Source organism: Macrotis lagotis, chromosome 1 (genome assembly GCF_037893015.1).
Source record: "Macrotis lagotis isolate mMagLag1 chromosome 1, bilby.v1.9.chrom.fasta, whole genome shotgun sequence".
NCBI classification, from domain to species: Eukaryota; Metazoa; Chordata; class Mammalia; order Peramelemorphia; family Peramelidae; genus Macrotis; species Macrotis lagotis.
In genome coordinates this window covers 835,366,757-835,388,120 of record NC_133658.1, presented here as the reverse complement: position 1 = coordinate 835,388,120, position 21,364 = coordinate 835,366,757, and the positions used below count along the sequence as shown (strand labels likewise).

The following is a 21,364-nucleotide window of genomic DNA, read 5'->3' as shown; positions in this document are numbered from 1 at the left end:
ATTGTCCTGAATGATCTATGTGTTTTGATGTGTTATGAGTCTTGTCTCCTAAACTGTGAGCTCTAAGAAGTCAGGGTTCATGTTTCCTCTTTTTCCTAAAGAGCCCAACACTGAGAGAGATACAGTATATTTGTCCATCTGTCCATCCGTCCATCCATCCATCCAATCAGCCATCCATTCAGCCATCATAAAGCCTCTAAGTGAAATGCACCAGCCTAGGTGCTGAGGACAAAAGGACAAAAGCTAAATAATCTTCAAGGAGCTTGAATTATAGTAGATATTCAACCAAATGGCAATGAATGACTATAGTAGCCCTATAACTAGAGTAGCTCTTGGTATGTGACTGGGCATATTGGAGACAATGGTTGAATGATGAGCTCCAGGCTCTGGCCTAGAGGCCTGAGAAGACAGAGGAGTAGGATAGACCCTTTCTCCTGCTATTTGCCATTCTCAAAAAATACAAAGGCAGCCTGCCAGTTCAGCTGGAGAAACCCTAGCTTGGAATTGCCATTCTATTTAGTTCTACTGGGCTTTCCAGTCAATTTCTGAGGAGAGACCCTTTCTTTGGGGGCAGTAAAAAAGAGGACTGGTAAAGGCCTGGCACATGGGGGCAATGTCCAAGTCCTTGCTTCTGGTGATAAGCAGATGGGGGAGAGGGCAGCTTCTGTTTCCTCTAGGGAGGCTTCCTTGATTTATCCCAGCCCATATGGCTTTGCTCCCCCTTTCTTAAATCCCCAGAAATTACTTCATAAATCATACAAGTAGATAAATAGTCATTCAGTGAAGCCCTTGATTATTTCTGGTTCTTTTTTGGGCAGTTCCTCTGAATATGTCTCATCAATTTGCTTTCCAAGCTGAGAGACCCTTAAGGAAGGACCCATATTTCCTCTTCTCACATTTTCCATAGTAAAGTCCATCACAGGACCAGGGAAAAGAAAGGGAACTAGTGCCAAGTGAGACAGTAGGAAGAGAAGAATGGCCTAGGTCCAAAGGGATGGACAAGAGCAAATCCATGAGAACACCTGTGATTCATTAGAGAGAGCACTGAAATTGCAGTATGGTGGCTTAAATGTGAGTCTTGACTACCTTGGTTTACCTCTCTAAGCTTTAATTTCTTTCGCTATAAAAATGGGGATAATCATAGGTTCCTTTCAAAAGATTCAGAACTGGAAAGAAAGGATCTTAAAAGATCATCAACTCAATCTCTTCCTTTTAAACATGTGAAAACTGATGTCAAAAGATAGAGAGGAAGGGACTTGTCCAAGGTCCCACATGTAATAGGGATATGAATTCAGCTCCTGATTCCAAATCAAGGATTTCTATTGTTACACTCTGTTGTGCCAAAACAGGTCTATCTTGAATAAAAGAATGATATAAATTATAAGGACCACTGAAGGTATCTAACGCACATCCTAGCCTTGACCCAGTCCTTCCCTTAGGTCCTGATGGTCTTTCTAGGCAGCTGACTCGGCTGTTCGCTTGCCTTACTCTCTTGGCAGACAACTAGACCCAGCAGTGGAGCCTGGAACCCATGGGGTCCCGCATTCCCAGCTGCTGCCCAAACAAATTAAAAATACATAGGAAATGTTCTTGCTAGTCTGTCATGGGAATATGCAAATAAAATCTATGAGGTGGCCTATCGGGCTAATATTCCTGCCAATTCATTCTCTGGGTGTGATTAAAATGAGCAATAAATTCTCTAGCAGTCTCAGCGGATTGCAGAGCAAGGAGGGGAATGCAGGCTTATCCCAGCACGTCCCCCTTAGCTGTGTATTCATCATGGGCCAGCTACCCATATTTTTATTTTATCTACCATCATGCTCAGAGAAAGAGAGAGAGATAAAGATATATTTCCAACCTTCTCTTCTGTCTCTTAGTTAAAATGTGGTCATATCTTTAAACTTTCAATTTTCTGTTTGTTGAAATCCTTTCTGCCCTTCAAGAGTAAATGTCACTTCCTCCAGGAAGCCTTCCCTGACCACTCCATCCCACAGGGAGCTTTCTCCCTCTTCCAAACTCCCAGTATACTCTAGACCTCACTCAAATCATTCTGTTGAAGGAAAAAGAATTCTGGATTTAGTCAATGGACCCAGGATCAGTCTTGGCTCTGCTACTCCCTAGATGATTTTGGCAAGTCAGTCTTTTGGATCAGTTTCCTTATTTACATAAAGAAAGTTGGTCTAGCACTTATTAAGTGCCTTTTTTGCTGTTCAGTCCTTTCAATTGTGTCTTGACTCTTCATGACCCTTCGTGAAGTTTACTTGGCAAAGATACTGGAGTGGTTTGACATTTTCTTTTCAAGTTCATGTTACTAATTTGGAAATTGAGGCAAATGGGTTTAAGTAACTTTAAGTAACTTGCCCAGAGACAAATGTCTGACTAAATAAGTGTCCAAGACCAGATATAAATTTAGGAAGAAGAGTCTTCCTAGCTGTAGGACTAGTGCTGTATGCTTACTATGGGCATAATAGGGGAAACTAGGTGGTACAGTGGATAGAATGCCAGGCCTGGACTCCCTGAGTTCAAATATGGTCTTAGACACTTAACTGTGTGACCCTGGGCAAGTCATTTAAGCCTATTTGCTTCAGTTTCCTTATCTGGAAAAGGAAATAACAAATAATTCCGCCTTCTCCCCTGCCATACCCACCCCTGTATCTTTGCCAAGAAAATTCCACAAGGGGTCATAGAAAGTTGGCAAACCTGAAAAACAATTGAACCAACATGGGCATAATGGTATTTACTACCAATTTCACAGGGCTGTTGTGAAGAAGGTGCTTTGGAATACCAAGTAATTATATAAGAATGATCTGAATATGACCCTTGAATGTTAAGAGAAGAGGGAAAGATGATGATGGGAGAATCTCAAAAGTCAGGCAGAGAAACTCTGGTGTAAGGTACAGATAATGGCAGTGGCTTATCACCCTGTCCAGTGCAGTGTTTTCCTTACAACAATCCTCTTTTGTTTGACAGAGGATGACACCAATTTGAGAGATAAAGTGACTTGCTGACAATCAGAGAACTAGCACCAATTTGACTAAGCTTGAATCTGGTCTCTGACCCCAAGGCCAGGAAGTCCTCCTGCTAGCTGTCAATGATGGGGAGACACTGGATGTTTCTGAGAACAGTGGATGTGATTTGAACTGTGTTTTAGGAAGCTTACTCTGCAGTAGGCATCAGAGGGCCTAGGATGGGAAAGGAACTGGTGGTGGAGAGGTCAGTTAGGAGGCTGTTGTGATCCTCAGGGAGGAATTTATTAGGGCCTAGACTAGATTTACAGGGTAACAGAATTGGAAGAGATCTAAAAGATAATATAATTAGTCCTAATTCTTCATTTTACAGCTGGGAAAAATGAGGCCCAAAGAATAAAATGTCTTTCTCAAAGTCAGTGACAGCCCTGGGACTAGAATCTAGGTATTCTGTTTTCTACTTTGGGGAATTTCCAACTAGAACCTATGCTTTAGCCTCTGAAAGGAATGGTTAAATTTAGAGTTTAGTGGAAAACCTGACAGGAATTGATAACTGGACCAGATCAGATGAGTAAGGGTTGAATCAAATACTCTCAAGTCCCAAATCTGAGGAAATGGGGGAGGCAGTAGCAAAGACAGGGCAATGAGGAAAGGGGAATTTAGTTTTGGACTTGATAGGTGAAAGGTCATCCAGAGAAAGTTGTCTAGCCAGGATATGAAGAAACATGCCTGGAGATGGGAAGGAGAATCAAGATGAAAGTGGTAGATTATTTCTGCATGATCTGGCTAACTGTACTTCTGGAGGCCAAGTTTTAGCCATAGGTTAGCAGACAGTTGAGATCAAGCAAAGACTTCCTATGTAGTTTACTGAGATTTTAGTAAAGCATTTGATAAAGTATATCATACTGTCAAGGTGGAAGAGACTGAGAGATGAGGACTAGATAATATTATATTCCAAAATGGTTGAATAACCAGACTCAGAATAATGTGATGGTTGCCCAAATTACTCCAACAAGAGGTCTGATGAGGAATGCCAAAGGAGTCAACAAGAGATAACTAACATAGCCAAGAGATCCTGACAGTGCTGGTCTAAATCTAATGAGATGACATTCAATAGTGATAAATGTAAAATTTTACACAGAGGTTGAAACAGTCAGTTTCATAAGTATAAGAAGTATGATTTCACATAAATGTTTGTCTGAAAAAAAGAACTGGGAAATTTAGTGATTTGATGAGTCAAGAATGATATAACAGTCAAAACACCTAATGTGATATGGAACTCCATTAAGAAAATTATGGCTTTGGGGGCGGCTAGGTGGCACAGTGGATAGAGCAACGGCCCTGAAGTCAGGAGTACCTGAGTTCAAATCTGGCCTCAGATACTTAATAATTACCTAGGTGTGTGGCCTTGGGCAAGCCACTTAACCCCATTTGCCTTGCAAAAAAAACCTAAAAAAAAATGAAGAAAGAAAATTATGGCTTCAAGCCATAAGGAAGTGGCTGTCCCTTCTGTGCACTGTCTGGTCAGACCACATCTGGAGCACTTTCAGTTCTGGGCACTGGAGTTTTTAAAGGATGCTTCTAAGCCAAGCACTATCCAGAGGAAACCAATCTAGACAGTGAAGGGACCTGAGGTAAAAAACACATGAGGATCTCCAAAGAATCTGGGTATATTTAGCTTAGAGCAAGAAGAATCAGAGAAATTAGGAAGGGTCACCATGTAGTGAAGAGATCACATTGCCCTACTCAGTACAGAAGGCAGAACCAAGACAATGGTAAAAAGTGGAGATGGGCAAAGGTGGGCTGCCCCAAATGAAACAGGCTGCCCCAAGATGAAAAAGGTTCCCCAACTTGGAGGTCATCAGAGGCAGTGACCTCTTCTCAGTGATGTTAACATAGAGGATTCCTGCCCTTGGGGAATGATAATGCTTGGCAGTTTTTTATGGTGCCTTTAGGAGTACAAAATATTTTATTCAAAATAGCCTGGTGAGGTAGATGTTATTATAAGCCTCATTTTAAACAGAAAGAATCTGAAACTGAAGAAATTAAATTTTTTTTACAGTCATATAGTTATCTGAAGCAAAATTGGAACTTGAGTCTCCCAAGTGTCACGCCCTATCCAATAACAACACCTCAAATGGCTCAAAGGAATTGAAGTTTTTTGAATCAGGTCCTTCAGAACGTCTAGATAAGACTGCTGCAGCATTGTCAGGGATAGATGAAAGGTCCAGGAGATAGGAGAAGTACTGCAGGAGATGTCTAGTTTGGAGAAAAAAGAAGACTCAGGCCTGAGGACAGTTGTGTTGGAAGGAAGAAAAGGAAGGAAAGAAGCATTACTTAAGCTCCTGTGATGTGTCAGAAACACAAAAACCCGGGATAGAAGTTCTATTTTCATCCCTATTTTATGGTTGAGGTAACTGAGCAGACAGTGGTGAAGTGACCTGCCCAGGTCACAACAGTAGATAACAGAGGCCAAATTAGAACTCAGGTCTTCTTGACTCCAAGCCCAGCTCTCTGATTCCACGGAAGAGGCATTATATTTGTTTTCTATGGACTAAGAATAGGATTAGGAGCAATGAAAAGCAGCAAGTTGCAAAGAGGCAAATTTTGGCTTGGTATCAGGAAGAACTTCCTAGTGATTAGAGCTGTAAAGATATAGCCTGGGGTGTCTTGAAAGGGAATAGATTGCCTCTCATTGGAAGTCTTCAAGTAGAGGCTAGATGACACACTAAACAGTTACATCCGTAGGAATTCTTTATTGACTATGGGCTGGACAAGGTGGCGGTGGAGATCCTTTCCAACTCCAGAATCCTGTGGCAGTCAGGGAAATGGAGAATTGGAGAGAAGGCACTTGGTCCAAGGTCACACAGTGAGTTAGTTAATAACAGAGCCAAGATGCCAACTCAGGTCTCCTGACCCCTGGTTCTTTACATGTAAGATATAGTGGATTTGCACCCAAAGTGGGATCTATGGAATTTTCAGTAACATGCCAGTCATTTTTAGAGTGCTCTAGAGTTTACAAAACACCTTTCTTACAAAAGCCTGCGTGAGGATAGTGCAAGTATTATTATTCTACATTTGAAATGAGGAAATTGAGGCCTATAAAGAAGAGATGATTTGCCCAGGATTACCCAGCTACTAAGTGAAAGGAAAGACTTGGATCCAGGTCTTCTGGGCTCCAAAGGAGCCCTTCCTTCTAGTAAACCATGAGGCCTTCACCAAGCAGGACTGATTCCTGCGCATGATTAAACTGATGAGGCTGTCCTAACAGAACTCTTATTCTGGGCAGGAAAAAGAACTTTGCACTCAAAGACCAAACAGGACAGTGTGGGAGATAGTCAAGTATACAACCGTGTGGCTCAGGAGCTAGCAAAGAAAAGGAGACTTCTCTGTGTGGGCAGCCCAGGGAGCTGGAAGGGAGTGCTGAGGCAAGCCGGAAGAGAGGAGGAAATGAAGCACTGGAATCTTGGAGCTCTGAGGAGCTTTCTTGAGCAGGTATCGAGCAGCCCTTGGCTCCCAGGCTGGGTGCTCAATATACCTACCATAATCTATAGGCACAAGAGGTTCCCCCTGTTCTCTCCTATAAAGAGCTCACCTTGGTCTCTGAGGCCTTCAGGAGCTTCATGACCTCCCCATCTCGGGCATAGTCCACCGGTGTGTGGCCCATTTCATTACGCTGCAAGGGGCTGGCTCCTAGAGAAGAGACAAGGGTCTGAGATTAGAGAGACCTGACAATTACTGGGCATGGCTTCTATGGAGGGCACCAGCAGCAAGGTAGAAGGTTACATACTTTTTTGGGGGGTGGGAAGGTGTTTGTGGTGTTTTCTGTAAATTGGAGAACCTCAAAGGTTCTTAGATACTAAAACTCAACTGTGTGCCTGGGTAAACAAGTTCATAAGCTATTCGTGAACCCCTACATAAAAAAAAAATTAACATTTGCTAATATGGCAAATGAGTTTAGACTCCAAACCTGGGTCATCTCTAATTTATTCAGGACTTTATGGTAATCCACCTAGTTAACCTATGATCTCATTTTAGAGGTGAGGAATTGAGTCATTTAGAAGTAAGGTTGATTCCACTCCAGGAAGACAAACGCTGAGCACAGTGTTGCATACATGTCAGGACCTGAATGTGAGTTTGTTGAGTCAGAGGCAGAGTTGTCCTCCCAACTCTTCCTTTGGGTTGCCCATTCATGACTGCCAAAGGAGGGGACACAAAGGTTCTGCTTGGCCTACTCTCTGCTTTTCTTCAGGTCTCATCTCTTGCCTTTGCTAATATCCCCTTGTCCCAGATCCCCGATGGACTTCAAGAGAAACATCCCATCTCAAGGTTCCCAGACTCTCTTGTTTCACTCATTCCTAGAGACTGAAGGGCTCCTGGCTTCCTGAGAGCTTCCTGGACTTACAAAGACTTTAGTCTTGGCATCCTGTTGGTACCTGAGTACCTAGACCTTAGCCTTAACAGATAGGGTTCTGCTGACACCCCAACACTCCTGCATGGAAGCATGGGGGAGATAAAGATGGGTCAGATACACTATAGGAAAGGGTTTGGCTAGATCACCTCAAGGACCTACCCAGATTTAGAATGTTATGATATTAACAATTACAAGATAACTACACTAAATGCTCAATGGGCAGTCCAGTCAATGAAGGAAGAAAACACCCTAGGATCCAGGGTGACTGGAGAAGACTTCATGGAGGAGGGAGGATTTTGCTGACACTCAGAAGGAAGAGGAGGTCTCAGACCAGTAGTGAAAGTGAACAAGGGCATTCTAGGTAGGGAGGAGACCAGCTATGGAGCACTGAATTCCAGGCTAAGGAACTTCTACACTATCCACTTGAAACTTACAGATCACCTTGTAAAATCAGTGATGACTATTTGAGTTGACAGCACAAAACAAAATCAAAAAGACCTGTTCATATTTACAAAATGAATTATATTTGCTGTTGTGATGATTATTAGGCCCTATTTTACATGAGATGAAATTAAGGACAAGAGAAGGCAATTAAGTTGGCCAGGGTTTCAGACCCTGGTTCCTAGACCAGTGCTCTTTCTAATAGATCATGTTCCTTTCTAAGAGAGCTCACACCCTGAGGGCAGTGACTAGACCTTGTTCATCTTTATCACCAATATAGTGCTATTAAACACAGCTCTGAACATAGCAGTCACTTAGTGAATATTTACTGATTTGATAAGAAACTCTAAGCCACAAAATGGGGAACTTTCAATGAGGTCCAAAGATGAAATCTCCTTGCACCCTGTGGCTGAAAAGACTACTGAAGTATCATTAGCCACCACCTTCCCATCTCAGCTTCAGTCAGCCAGTCAACACAGTAGCTTTTTAGCACCTGTCGTTTTGCATTTGACACTCCAGAAAACCAAGAGTCCTTTCCCTCCTCATTCCTTTTGAATTCTAAGTTTAACTGTAATATTACATCATGAAAAAACCTCTGACCCTCACCTTTCCAAGCATAACTATAATGTCTTTTCCTCTCAGCCCTCATGAAGTCCTTTGTTTGCATCTCTGATGAACTGATTATGCATTACTAGTAACAATTACAGGTATTCATGTCAAAGAAGGTATTGAATTGAATATGGGCAGATGAGCCAGCCAAGGGAGTAAGAAAAAGTATAGGGTTAAACACAGAACCTTTGGGAATGCTTTGATGGAGTCTAGTGGAGGAAGGACTGGTGAAGGAGTAAGAGGAAGAACAACCAAATAGGAGGTATGGTGGAAATTTGGAAGTGAAGTAAAAAGGACCTGAGTTTGAATTCAAGCTTTGTTTTTTAATAGCTTTATGCTCTTGAGCAAGTCCCTTCTCCTGTATGGATATTAAACTTTCTCTTCAGTAATTTGAAAGAGTTATACTAGACCAGTTCTAAGTTCTCTTTCGACTCCTTGATAAAAGCAGGAAGAGACCCAAAATGCTGTAGCATCTTGGAAACTAGGAGAATAGAATAGAATTTTAAGATGTATGGCTTGGGGTTGGGGAAGAGATAGAAAGAAGAGAAGGGGAAAAGGAGAATAGAGTCAGCAATAGGGGATCTATAGGAAAAGACCACTAAATGGCTAGAGCATAGTCAGTGGTAGACTCTGAGGACTATGGAAACAAGAATGTAAAAAGCTGAAGTAGGAGTGAAAGGGGATAGTGGCTAGAAAAGGCACTAGAGACCTTTAGCAGTGCCTGCATGAAGGCAGAAGAGAAGAAATGCTGATGCAGAGTGAGAAGGTAAAAGATTTTAGAGGGGAGAGAGTGAGGGACTGAAGGTCCTGGAAGAAAATCTCGATCTTGAGGACTGTTTACAGGTCTCTAAGAAGCAATTATACTGTGTCTCACCCAATGGGTTAAGCAATGGAGATACAAAGAAAGGCAGGGTATGTATGTGGGGATGGATGAGAGGGATTAAGGTGTAAGACTAGAAAGGTAAAAGAGGATTCACTGTCAGAGGATTTAAAAGTTGATTCTGGAGGTGAGAGTCACTTGGGTTTAACTGAGCAGGGGAGAATGACAAGGTCACACCCACCCTATAAGTGAGATTAACTGGATGGACTGGAGTAGGAAGGACAGAGACTGGAGGCAGGGATACAACCAGTAGATCACTACAATTGTATGAGGACCTGCGCCAGGGTAGTGGTTTTGTCGGAGAAGAGATGTGGGCATATACTAGATATATTATGGGGATAGAAATAACAGGACTTGATCACTGATTGGATATCAGTGATAAGTCAAGGATGGCATTTATGATGTGAGCCAAGGTGACCAGGAAGATGATGGTGTCCCTGACAGTAACAGTAAAGTCTGGAACAGAAGAGAATTTACTAGGAAAGATAATGAGGTCAGCTGGATATGTTGGGTTTAGGATGTCTACCGAACTCTAGTTCTAAATACCACTAGGTAATTAGGGACCCAGTTGGTTCTGAAGGAGAAAATGAGACTGGTGACTTAGCACAGCACCCTCCCCCCAAATCCAATTCATGTGCATGTCATAGAATCACCTCCCTGATACCATAGCCTTCTTTAAAAATGAAGGACCAAAAAAACTCCCAGGTATTTAGAGATGCGAATTAGAGACTAAGGGAGAGTTTAGGGCTGGATAAATAGATCTAAGAATCATGAGCAGGTAAAAGGTACTTAGCAGGCCTTCTCAAGGAGTTTAGCCATAAAAAGGAGAGACATAGGAAGATAGCTAGTGGGGAAGATCCAAGTAAAGAGGATTTTCTGAGGATGGGGAGTCATAGGTTTGTTCAGTAGCAAACAAATTAGTAGACAGAGAGAGATTGAAGGAATGCAGAAACTGGAGTCAGGGGATCTTGGTTCAACTTCTATTTTTGATATCTATTCTTAATGTGATCTTGGGCAAGTGACATCATTTCTCTCATTTCAATTTTCTTAGCTCTAATACTACCAGGGTGAACCAGAAAACTTGGGAAGTCCCTTTCTTTTCTGAAAATTTTTTATTTCCACAGCATTCTAAAGTTTACAAAGTGCTTTGCTCACAACCCTTTAGAGTAGGTTAAGCTCCAAGATTTATTTTCCCTTCTATGGATAAAAAACCCCCAGAGGCTTAGTAAAGTTTTGTGAGATTTTCCAGGTTAATCAGTGAACATTTATCAAGTGCTCACTGTGCAAGATATAAAGGTAAGGATATAAACAAAAAAGCAGTCCCTCCCTTCAGGAAGCTGATGTTCTAATGGGGGAGACAATGCTCATAAATTAGAATATACAAGTAAACCCAAAGTTCAAGGAGGGCAACCAGAGGGGATATACTCTGACCCTAAGGTGGAGGAGAGAGATGGTGAGGCCTCCCCAGAAAGGAGATTCTGAGAGCTGGAGGGCAAATGCATGGAGAGAAAAAGAGGAAGTGTCAGGGGGAAAGAGTGTAGGACAACCACAGAAGCCTTGCAGGGGAGGAGACTGGGAGAAGCCTGTAAAGGGGGCAAAGTGGCTAGGTTGTAAACTGGAGATGCCAAACAAAGGATTTTATATTTGATCCTGGATTACTGAATAGGGAAATGACACAGCTTCTTGATGTGAGCTTTGGGAAAAAAAATATCCCCTTAAGAGTAGGGAGAGATTTGGAGAAAGGAGACCAAATGACAGATTACTTCAATAGTTGAGGAGAGAGGTGATGCAGACCTGAACTCTTGGGTGGTGGTTGGGTGAGCAGAGAGAGAGGACATAAAGGGGTGATACTATAGAGGAAGAAACGACAAGATCTGACTGGATATGGAGGATGATGGAGAGCTGAAGGAGTTGACATTGTCCCTGGAGTTTCAAATTGGTACCCTCAATAGTCAAATAGGGAAGGTCAGGAGAAAAGACAGTTTTTGGGGAAATCTAGAGAGTTTTGTTTTCTATGTGTTGAATATGCGATGACTGTGGAATATTCAGTTATAAATGTACAGCAGGCATTTGTGATACAGACCTGGAGTAGAGACTAGGGTGGTGATTTCATTGGGTGATAGTAACAACAACAATACTAACAACAAAAGAGACACTTAAAGGGAGCTCTTTGTTATTGTTTTTGGATTGTTTCATTTTCCCAATTAACAAGCACTTATTTTCTTTCCCTTCCTCTTATTCTCCAATTTAAAAGAAAGACCTTTGTTTTACACACACACACACACACACACACACACACACACACACACACACGTATGGGTACACAGCTTTAAAGCCTATTGATTGCTTTGCATACATATATTGGCCCTTTCCAAGACCCTGACAGTTTAGTACTGAAAATACTATTATTCTTATTTCACAGATTAGAAACCTGGGATTCAGGGAGGAATAACTGATTTGCTTGTGACCACATCAAGTTAAACAATGTCAGAGGTAGATCTGGAATACAGACCTTCTTGAGGCCATGCCTGGCTCCCTTGGGCTGTGCTAGCTCCCATGGAGGGGAATAGACTGGATAGATGATGGTCATCTGGAAAACTCTGGCTGGAGCAAGTCCAGTCAAGACAGAAAGTGTCCTGGGAAGTCTAAAATACCTATCAATAACACCTGAACCTGATGACTTAGCTCTTCAAGGTTTCTCTTTCCTTGGCTTTGGTGTTTTTACTGTCCCCTGTGTCTTTCATAAGATACATTCAAGTCAAGAGCAACATTTAATGTACAGAGCCCTTGAGACACTGAGTCCAATCCCTTCATTAAGAGATCAGAAAACTAGTTAAGTGTCCAGAATTATACAATTACTAGGTCTCAGAGGAGTTATTACAGGGATTACTGGCCCCCTGCTGGGAAATAACACTCCTCTTTCACCTCAGCTCCTCCCAATGACCCCAGGTGAAGTTCAAGGCAGCAAAACATAAAAATAGCATCTGGGGGAACTGTACTTCTGGGAGACCTAGAGTGGGAGGGTAGAAAAAAGAAAAAGACTTGAGAGGGAAGGGCAGTAAAACAAGAGAACAGCTGAGGGGAAAGGGAAACAGAATGAGAGAAAAGATAGGGGAAAAGAGGGAGAGGAATAAAAGATAGGGAAAGCCTGAGAGAAAGAACAGAACCAGGGAGGGTGATGAGAAGAAAGGAGAGCCAGGTGGGGAGAGATGAGTGGAGGAAAGAGGGAGAATTGGTGAAAAAAAGAGATAAAGGGTAGAGAGAGAGATGGCAGAAAAAATGCTGAGTGAGATTAGCTCTATCAAACAAGGGCTGTCAGTGATCTATATTTGCCTACAGAATGAAAAATGTGTGCCATAAACATTGGCCACCAAGTAATTTCTAACATGAGTCTTGTCATTTCCCATCAAAAACAAGAGAGGGGGACAGGTAGGACATCACCACATCTGGGCTGGCTAGAGAATCCAGAACTCTTTGGGAAAAGGCAGTGGCCCCTTAAACAAGGTGAGAACCCCACATCCTGCTCTCACCCTTTCAAGGAAAAAGTAAGTTTTCTAAGGCTTTGTATCTTCAGGGTGAAGCAGAAGCTACTAGACTTTGGGGTCCTATTGACAACATGTTCCAATATCAACCTAATTCCTCCTCACCACCACCCACTAATAGCTCAAAAGACTTGACTAATTGCTGTAATAATTGATAGATCCTGACTCTTACAACTGATCGATTTCACCTCCATGACCGACGGCCACAAACCATTACAGCCCAATAAATAACAGTGGTGTGTCCCATCCGCCTGCTGTGGCCACTTGGATCTCCTCTGCCCCATCTTGACCTTCCTTCATATCTACCCCTGAGGCCTTGCAGCTGGTCCAGTGGGCTGAGTGCTGACCTCCTGTGCCGCTCAGAAGAGGACACCAACCTTTCCAGTATGAATCGGAAGACATTTGTCACCTCCCACTAGCTGTCTGGGCTGTGGGCTCGCACCTGGAGCCCCTCAGGCATTGTGGGGCCTGCTGTTCCCCCCCCTCCATATTAGTATGTCCCAGCTTATAATATTTGATAAATAGCATGCTAGTTCACTCCCAGCATAACAGCGGCATGAAGCGCCCAGTGCAGCTGTGGAAGGTCACTCATTGGGGAAATATGTTTCTGTCAGTGGTATTGAAAAAAGTTTAGTGGAGTGACAGGCCTCAATTTTTCAAATTTTATTAACTCCATCCTCTTAACCATTTGTCTTGAATTCCTTCAGATTCTGGGTAACTGTCAATAGGGCTTCAGCTCTGGAGGTGGGAGGGGGTAATGGCAGGGCTGGTGGTCTCTGGCTTTTGCTGTGTGGCTCTAAAGAACCACACTCTCCCTGTCCCCACACCACTTTCATATACCCAAAGAGTCTTATATGGTCATTTTTCAGCCCTGTTTGGCTTAGTGAGGGACCCAGCTGTGATAGCTAGGGGTCAAGGATTCCATACAATGGGGAAAAGAATAATAATTCACATTTAAGGTTTACAAAATGCTGTGTGGGCTATGTTGCATGTGGATTATTACCACCATTTTACAGAGGAGGAAATGGGCTAAGAGAGGTGAGGTGACTTGCTCAGGGTCCCACAGTTTTTAAGTAGCAAGGCCAGGATTTGCACCCAGGTCTCCTTATTCTAAAAATAATTTTCTCATAAAAGTTTAGTCTGAGAGAATTCTCTCTACGTATTCTGTGTATTTTTATTGTACAGTCATTATGTCCTATCTTTCATGAGCAAAGATACTGGAGTTTGAGCCTTATCCATGTCATTTTACAGAGAAGGAAACTGAAGCAAACAAAGTTAATTATGTCGGAGGCTGGGTTTGAACTCAAGTCCTCTTGACGCTCTTCACTAGTTGCCTATATTCTATATATTCTTTATTTATAGCTACATATCTATCTGGGAAGTTAGCCAGTTTGTGGTTGGAGCTCTGGATGATAAATTGAATTCTGGTGTGGCTTGGTTCACCTTCTGTTTTAGGTGGTGGGTTCCAGAGGTTGGTTATACCTGTTCTGGCTATTACTGTTCTACATAGGTAGGGGCCAAAGGAATTCTGTCCCACAAATGAGACTAAAGAAGTGTCTAGAGAGAAGGATTTGTGGCAATTCTGATTTTCTTTGCCACAGAACAAAGCAGTTCAGAAGTCCCATTAGGGAAAGCAAAAGACAGCCAAAGGGGGATGAAGTTCATCTCCCTTGGCATCCATTCTCTTGATTAGGAAGTAAGCAAGAACCGAGTAAAGTCCTACTATGTGGCAAGCCTTGTGCTAATAATAAGCCCATTAGAAATACTCTACCTTATGTTATCCATCTCACACATCTCTGCTTTCTCCATTGTTGGCTCCAATTCCTTCTCTAAATCCCCAAAAGCCAATGTTCCTACAGCTCTCTCTTCTAGCCTCTTCTCTCCTCACCCTGTATTCTCTCTATTAGCAATCTCATAATTTCAAATATTATTTCTTTGAAGATGATTTATACTTCTTTCTCATTAGACTTAACAGTTTCCTTTTGGATCTTCCTGGATGACCCCTAATCCTCTGCTGCCCAACGACTCAGATGTACCAAATTAAGCTCTTCACTTTCCTCCCTGCTCTAAATTATCTTGGACTTCCTCATTGTCCCCCTCTTTTTTTAAAAATTAAATTAAAATTTTTTAATATAAAATAAGAAAAACTTGTCATCTATACAGCAAAACATGAGAGAATTCATAATATAAAGCAAAAATTTTTATTTCAAGAAAATTTATGTAACAAACACTGTTACACATTGTGTTCAAGATAACATATCTTGGCTTCCTTGTAGGTTTTTTCTGTTTTCTGCTTTGCAGATGCTACAATTAAGCGTAGATAAGTGTATGTGTGTGTGTGTGTAGATTTATATGTACACACTTATATATAACCACATACATATATATACAGATATAAAGATACACACACACACACACACATATGTTCACTGATGTCTGTATATTTATTTTTCTCATTTTTTATTTTGGTATTTCTCATTTTTTCCCTGAAAGGAACAATCCCTCCTCACTCCTCTACCTGCTACCATCTTGCCCTCTTATTCCTTAACCTATTGTCCTTCCAAGAATCCCTTCCTTACCCACCCTTCCATAGCCTCCTTCCCATTTATCTACACACCCTTCTATATACACCCTTGTCCTACTTCCCTCATGTCCCTGATATTGTTGATGACTGCATCATTCTCTCAGTGTCTGAGGCTTGGGACCTAGGAATACTCCTTTTCTCTTATATCTATCCAGTTACCAAATCCTGTGAGCTCTTCCTTTCCACAGTCATGCTCATCTATTCTATAGGTACAGACATTCCTATAGGTATATCCTAACACACACCTAATTTCTTCTTGCCTGGAGGATTATAGCAACCTTCTTATGAGTGTTTTTATTTTCAGTCAAAAAACCTGGGACCAGAACATGGGGAATTGTTTTAATATACAATAATAAGAGGGGAAAGGAGTGAAAAAGGAGAAGGGTAAGAAATAAGGAAAAGAGAAAAGGAATAAAAAGTTAAGGAAGAAAGAGGCTAGGAATGGGAGAGAATCTCTTCAATCCTGGGAAATTCCTATTTGGGACATTTGGTTGCAGTTCTGTTACAAAGTTGTCTGTCCTTCAGAATTCCTTGGGACTGCTATTCCACAACTACCCTCTTTAGTGCTGCCCAATTTCCTGTTTTTGTCCTTCCTCTCACTAATTCTTTTCTAGTCCTCCCCTCTTTTCTCTCATTTTTCTCTTGACAGGACTCCCTTATCTTCTACTTTCCAACCGGACACGCCTACTAATCTCTCTCTGATTTCCCTTTTGCCCACTTCCATGTTTTCACACAGGTTCTTCTTTTACCTGGAATGTACTTCTTCCTCATCTAGACTGGGGAGATCATTCTCTTCCAGCAAAATGTCATTATTTAATAAGAATCACACAACTGATCATGCTCTTTGATCCAGCAACTCCATTGCTAGGACCTTACTAAAAAATAAAATGATCACAAAAAAGGAAAAAAGGAAACCTACCTATATCCCACAAACTCAAAGCTGTTTCAGGAAACAAAACTGCCACAGTGCTGGAGGAGAATAAAGGAATAACACCTGACATACAGTGCTCTAAGGTTTGCTAAGAGTTTTAAGTGTACCAATTGCTTGATCCATACCACAACTCTATCAAGATAAACAATACAGCTGTTTTAATTGATACATTTAGTTTTGACATAACCCCAAGAAACAACCTCCTTTCAGATTCTTTTTTGAGATGGTTACAAATGATGAAATGAAGTGTTCAAAGAGATTAATGGATTGCTCATGGCCGATAACTACAATCTGAGATGTGAAAGGTAATTTTGCCTGACTCCAAGTACATCTTACTCCAAGTACATCTTACTCTACAGTTTGTTATATTTGGATAGCCATTAGGGGAGAAGAGCTGAACAGATTTTGGCCTAAGAGTTGCTCATAAGATGATTAATATGAAAGACTATACAGAAATATGGAAAGACTATTCTGAAGAGACATGATGCTTGGACAACCTAGTTCAAAGGTAGGATTTCTAAAGGCAAAAGTGGGGAACTTGAGGTGGACTTTGAAGGGCATGCAGGGAAAGTAATATGCTAAAGGCTTTATGTGAGATTTTAGATCTTACCCTCCTGTCCTTTTCTGGAAATGAAACCTTCAGGGACTAAGCCTCAGGGATAGAAGGGTACTGGGAGGGTGGTGGTTTGGGATTGGATATTTACTGCCCCAGGGAAATGGGAAGTTGTTCAGAAACATTTAAGTTAAGAAAGACAAGCAGAGAAAGAGACTTCAACAATACACTAATTCCCTCCCTCTCTCATAAGGAGAGAGATGCTCTATGTACTGGAAGCTAGTGGGATCTTAATGACATTCATCCCTCCCAAGCTAAGCCAGGCCACAGGAGGTTATTGTTTGCTTTCTGAAGGAACCCCCCTCCCCCCCAATCTTCAGACCCAAAGTGTCAAAGACTGGCCACTCAGTATTGTGACTACAGGCTTCATCCCACCCCCACCCCCAGTAGCCCATTCCACTTCTGAATGGCCCTGACTATTAGAGACATCCTTAAGAGAACAAGTCTCATCTCTTTCCTGTGACAGTTATGTGAAGGGTTATTTTATTTCTTATCCCTACTCCAAATCTTCCCCACCTTATATCAAACATAGTTTTTAAATTCCCTCACAATCCTGGTTGCTCTCTTCTGAATATCCTAGTTTGTCCAAAGCATTAACAATGATAATTCTAATAATAACGAAAGCTGCCATTTATATAGGGCTTCTGAGTCACAAAGCATTTTACATATATCCTTGTCCTTTGATTTGAGAAGCAACATGGCCTAATAGATAGACAATAGGAAGTTGCCTAGAGCCCTGAGGGGTTTAAGAAACTTGCCCAGGGTCATAGAGTCACAAATTATGCCAGAGGAGGGCACAGTCCTCCTGATTTCCAGACTGCCTTTCTAATCATGCTGGCTAGGAAAGATCCTCTTAAAATGTGATCCAGAATTGTACCAATGGTCTGTTTAGAGCAGATTGTCTCTCTTGTCCCAGACACCACACCTATTTTTTTTTAGTTTTTTTTTTTTTGCAAGGCAAATGGGATTAAGTGGCTTGCCCAAGACCACACAGCTAGGTAATTGTTAAGTGTCTGAGGTCACATTTGAACCCAGGTACTCCTGACTCCAGGACCGGTGCTCTATCAACTGTGCCACCTAGCCGCCCCCACCACACCTCTATTAACACAGGCTAATGAGTTCTTTGCTTGGGTTTAGATAGGGTTTATGGCATTGGTTTGGAAGCCAGACCCAATGTATTGCTCATAAGTACTGGTAACAAGCACATTAAGCTCCAAACTACCACTACATCCCTTCTACAATAGTATCCTTTGAAATAATGTAAAAGTAGTATGTCAAGGATTTCTTGTGTGCCCTACTCATACTATAAAGCTTTCCAGAATTGGGGAAATGAACTACACACCTATCCACTGACCCAGAGAAAGCAAGGACCTAGGCCAAGCTGTCCAATTTCCCGGTTCAACAATTGGGGAAGTTAAAGGCTAGATAAGGCAGCTCTTGCTAAGAGTCAGTGGCAGAGCCAGAGCTATAATATGGGACCCCTGGGGTCCCCCCCTCCACTTCATAAAGAATGAAATGTTTCTGTCTCTCCCATTACTTCTGAGCCTTCTCAGATTCTGCACTGCAGGGGAAAGGGATTTCTCAAGGCTGAAGGGTAGACTTTGTCTTCTAAGACTATGGAGGAGAGAGCTCACTGATCTCTTCAATTTCTACCTTCCACAGCATCCACCACTGGGTCAGACAAAGAATACCAGCTGACTGAATCCCAAGAAACCTGAGAAAAGCCATGTTCTGAGGAGATGGTAGAGAATTTGTTATAGCTAGGAAGTAAGCTTCCGATTTATGCTTCTGTTCACACTTTGCAAGAGTAACATCTTGTTTGCTTGAGGATAAGGTAATGCAGGTAAGTTTGACCAGTCTCAAGTGCTCCATTTACATAAGTGAAGGATGTCATTGTCATTGATCAGATAATGCAAAACTCTGCTCTACTAGTGAGAGCTGTTCTAGGGTGAGATGGGCTGTCTCTGGAATTAGTGGGCTCCTTGTTCTTAGAGGTCTTAAAGTGTGGGCTAGCCATCTCTCTGTCCAGTTGTGGGCTGGACCAGAGAACTCTTGAGATTCTGACATTACACAATGAGGATAATACAGTATCAATGATTCAGAGTCAGAAGGGGATTTAGGAATCATTGACATTTTACATGGGGAGGGAAAAGGGTAATAATGAATTGCCAATCAGAAACAGGAAAATTCCTACCATGGACTAATGGTTCTGTCTTTTCTATCACTTGAAGAAACTCTTAAGATGAGGGGGATCAGAGGATGATCTACAAGGTAAAACCACAACTATGTGGAAGAAAGAACTCAATAGATTTCTTAGCAGTTTTAATTTCATGAAGAATAGAGACCAAAAAAGAAATTAAGTAAAAGAATCATGTCAAAGAATAAGTAAGTCTGGAATAGACAGAAAGGGAGGAGAAATAATGCTTAAAAGTTTTCTAAGCATTTTATATATAATGTTACAGCTGATCTTCACAACAACTCTATTTTAAAAGTGCGGAAACTGAGGCCTTGGAGGAATGATTTGTCCAAAGTTATAGAGATGGTCAGAATCACTGGCAGGATGTGAACACAATCCTCAAGTCCAGGTCTAGGACTCTACTCACTGGACATGTTGTTGCCTTTTTCATTAGGATACATATAGTAAAGGAGTTCATTGGGACCTAATGACAATGCCTCTCCAGTAGTCTGTCTTAAGTTCATGAGGCCTATGATTTCAGACTTCCAATAGTACACAATGAAGACTAAAAATAAGACAACATTGGGACAAGTTCATAAGATGAGCCAAGGAGAAAGCTGTGTGATAGTGTAGATTTGGGAGAGGATTAACTTGGATTGTATAACAACTTGTGAGATCCTGGTCAAATTGGTGAACTCCTTTAAGCCTCAATTCTCTGTAAATCAGGAATGATCATCTCTGTTCTGCCCACCCCTCACAGAACTGCTGTGAGGAAGGTACTTTGCCAACCTTCAAGTATTAGAGATGATCATTTTTTTAATTAAAGATTTTATTTATTTTGAGTTTTACAATTTTCCCAATCTTACTTCCCTCCCCCCACTCACCCACAGAAGGCAATTTGTCAGTCTTTACATTGTTTCCATGTTGTACATTGATCCATTGAATTATGATGAGAGAGAAATCACATCCTTAAGGAAGAAACATAAAGTATAAGAGATAATAAGATCAGACAATAAGATAACAGGTTTTTTCCCCCTAAATTAAAGGGAATAGTCCTTGAACTTTGTTCAAATTCAGATGGTATTCTCCATTGCAGACAGCCCAAAATTGTCCCTGATTGTTGCACTGATGGAATGAGCAAGTCCACCAAAGCTGATCATCGCCCCCATGTTGCTGTTAGGGTGTATATTGTTTTTCTGGTTCTGCTCATCTCACTCAGCATCAGTTCATGCAAATCCCTCCAGACTTCCCTGAATTCCCATCCCTCTTGGTTTCTAATAGAATAACAGTGTTCCATGACATACATATACCACAGTCTGCTAAGCCATTCCCCAATTGAAGGACATTTACTTGATTTCCAATTCTTTGCCACCACAACCAGGGCTTCTATGAATATTTCTGTACAAGTGATGTTTTTACCCTTTTTCATCACAGAGATGATCATTTTTTTTTAGATTTTTTGCAAGGTAAATGGGGTTAAGTGGCTTGCCCAAGGCCACACAGCTAGGTAATTATTAAATGTCTGAGGCTGGATTTGAACTCAGCTACTCCTGACTCCAGGGCCAGTTCTCTATCCACTGCGCCACCTAGCTGCCCAAGACGATCATTTTTAATCTTAAGATCTAGAAAGTCAACTCCTGTATTTCTAGGTCTCAATTTCCTTATCTGTTCATCCTATCTTGTAAGATATGTGAAAAGCAAATGAATTGGTCAGAAAGTGCTGTTCAAATGGTAGCCACAAAATAAAAGTGTGAACTAAAGTGCTAGTTAAATTTGTTCATGTTTTCTTCACTTTGTACCCCCAGTCTTTAGCTGGGATACAGCTCTCTATTTATGAACTAAATTCTAAATGCCTGTAGAATTAAGGAAGAGTAATATAGTCAACAGAACAGTCCAACATTTACTCCTAAAGGGACAGTTTTGGTACAGATATAACTGGGCTTATACTGTTACCTTATTGCCCTTGTCATGAGGGAAGGTTGGGAAGCTGGATGCACAGATATGATTGGATTTTCAATCCCAGTCTCTCAGGGTTTTAATTACTGGTCAGGGGCGGCGGGGCCCAGGCCTGGCTGCCATAGTATTGTGGTGGTCGATATGCTGGTCCACAACATATTGAGCCACAATGCCTGCAGACTCTATTGCACTATTTAATCATCTTTTGCAAAATTTACAGTGGAACAGGAGGGATCAATACAGAATTTATCA

General features: G+C 41.6%; 1 protein-coding gene across 4 annotated transcripts in view; it reads right to left on the bottom strand.

Moving 5' to 3' along the window:
* CLPB (ClpB family mitochondrial disaggregase) overlaps nucleotides 1-21,364 on the bottom strand; it is a 177,126-nt gene that overhangs the window by 53,740 nt on the left and 102,022 nt on the right. For all 4 annotated transcript variants that reach the window (XM_074217294.1, XM_074217295.1, XM_074217296.1 and 1 more), the window contains one exon: nucleotides 6,562-6,659. In XM_074217294.1, coding sequence (XP_074073395.1) covers nucleotides 6,562-6,659 — 98 coding nt within the window. The remainder of the gene's footprint in view (nucleotides 1-6,561; nucleotides 6,660-21,364) is intronic.